Source organism: Echinops telfairi, unplaced genomic scaffold (genome assembly GCF_000313985.2).
Source record: "Echinops telfairi isolate 266 unplaced genomic scaffold, ASM31398v2 ScPeMD7_9;HRSCAF=40, whole genome shotgun sequence".
Classification (NCBI taxonomy): domain Eukaryota; kingdom Metazoa; phylum Chordata; class Mammalia; order Afrosoricida; family Tenrecidae; genus Echinops; species Echinops telfairi.
In genome coordinates, this window is record NW_022103906.1 from 28,889,633 (window position 1) to 28,891,463 (window position 1,831).

The window sequence follows — 1,831 nt, forward strand, 5'->3', positions numbered from 1 at the left end:
GAAGTGGACAGCCTACTCCTTCCTCACCATCTCTTCTTTAGTTTGGAAGCTCTGCTGAAACCGGTTCCCATGGGTGACCCCCCTGGTCTTTGAAACAGGAGTGACGTAGCTTCCAGCATCACAGCCACACACGCCACCGCAGTGTGACAGAGTGACAGGCAGGGGTCGCACGGCCAGTCACCAGGGCTCATTATGAGTCAGAACGTGGTGGTGTCTAACAACAGCATGGCATGGAAGGGAGTATCTCCATGAGACTGTTACAGAAAAAACTAAATTTAACTTTAAAAATACACTAACCGTGTGGAGCCGTTCCTAGTTGAGAGGAAGGAAGTTCGGAAGGGTGTCATTTTTCTTGGTTTCCACCTCCTGTCTCCCAACCAGCCCCTCCCCCAGTGAAGGCACCCCAGAAGCATCTCCATAGAACTTTAACGGTCCATGCAAGGGCTGAACACTGCCGCTGTGGTACTCCCGGCTGACCAGGCCCCCTGCACTAGCCCAGAAGTGGCCCACACAGCCCCTCGGGGGTAAGCAGCAGCCAGAGGAGACTGGAACACCGACAAGGAGTACAAATAAAACTCAACTCACTGCCACCAGGTAAATGCTGACTCACAGTGACCCCCTGTGGGTTTCTGAGACTATAACTGCTCAAAGGAGTAGGAAGCCCAGTCCGTGTCCCACAGAGCAGCTGGCGGTTTCGAACTGCCAACCATGTGGATGGATCGCAGCCCAGCTCGGAACCACCTCACCACCAGGGATCCAATACTAAGCAATCATTACAGGAAGAACCAAGATAATTTGAGAAACAATGATAAATCTGCTATTTACATAGACTGAATGAAGCTAGAAATCAAGGAAGACTTAATTTATTGAGGAGGACCTCAAAGAGAAGCATTGAAATAGTTATACCTGATTTTCTTACCTCTGGTGGCAGTGGGGTTAGTTACTGGGCTGCGATTCTAAAGGTCATCAGTTTGAAACCACCAGCTGCTCCATGGGAGAAAGATGGGGCTTTCCTCTCAGTTCTACCCTGTCCTATAGGGTCACTGGGGGTTAGCATCAACTCAATGGCAGTGAGTGGGGTGGTTTTTTTTTTGGGGGGGGGGTAAGCAGCGGGGAGGAGAAAGCCTATTACTTGGGTACATTCAAATCTGATATTTATAGGAAGTAATTACAAACCAGGTGAGACTTTCACATCCTACTAAAAGAAGAAGTAAGAACTAACCAACGACAGCTCTGCAGTCCTGTTGAACTCTTACACCATTTGTCTAGATACTGAAATGCTAAGTAAGTTGTTTTTCTTTAAAAAACAAAACACATCTATGGCTACTAAAAAGAAGTTGAAAAAAACGTGACTTGTGTTCCAAGAGCCGTGAGTTACAACCTGGAAGTGAAGATTCCATCCAAGGCCATGGCGAAGGCTTCAGTTAAGAGCCAAGCGGCTACGGCAGAGTCCCGCACCCACCAGGAATAGAGTTCTAAAAGCCACGCATGGATATCCAAAGTGACTCGCTCCTTCTCTTTAAAAAACAACAGCTCAGGGGAGGCAGGGTTCTCACCGAGGTGCAGTTTTCAGGCACGGGCTTAGCAAAGAGGAGCTCTAACAAGGCGACCACCAAGTACGTGACCCCTAGCCGCTGCAGCACGCCAGGAATCCGCACCTTATCCCAGGATACTGCCAGGAAAACCAACGAGATCAAGGTCAGCAAGGAGAGAACATGCCTATATTTTATTTATACAATTCTTTTTTTTTAATCTTTAGAGACAGGAATAAAATCAGGAGGCACTATGCGATCACGAGGTGTCGAAGGGATCAGGTATAAGGCATCATCAG

The 1,831-nt window shown here is 48.1% G+C and overlaps 1 protein-coding gene across 1 annotated transcript in view; it reads right to left on the reverse strand.

Moving 5' to 3' along the window:
• The window catches only part of HGSNAT (heparan-alpha-glucosaminide N-acetyltransferase), a 37,786-nt gene that overhangs the window by 9,856 nt on the left and 26,099 nt on the right, over positions 1–1,831 (reverse strand). The window contains exon 11 of the mRNA XM_030884660.2: positions 1,557–1,672. Within this exon, the coding sequence (XP_030740520.1) occupies positions 1,557–1,672 (116 nt within the window). The remainder of the gene's footprint in view (positions 1–1,556; positions 1,673–1,831) is intronic.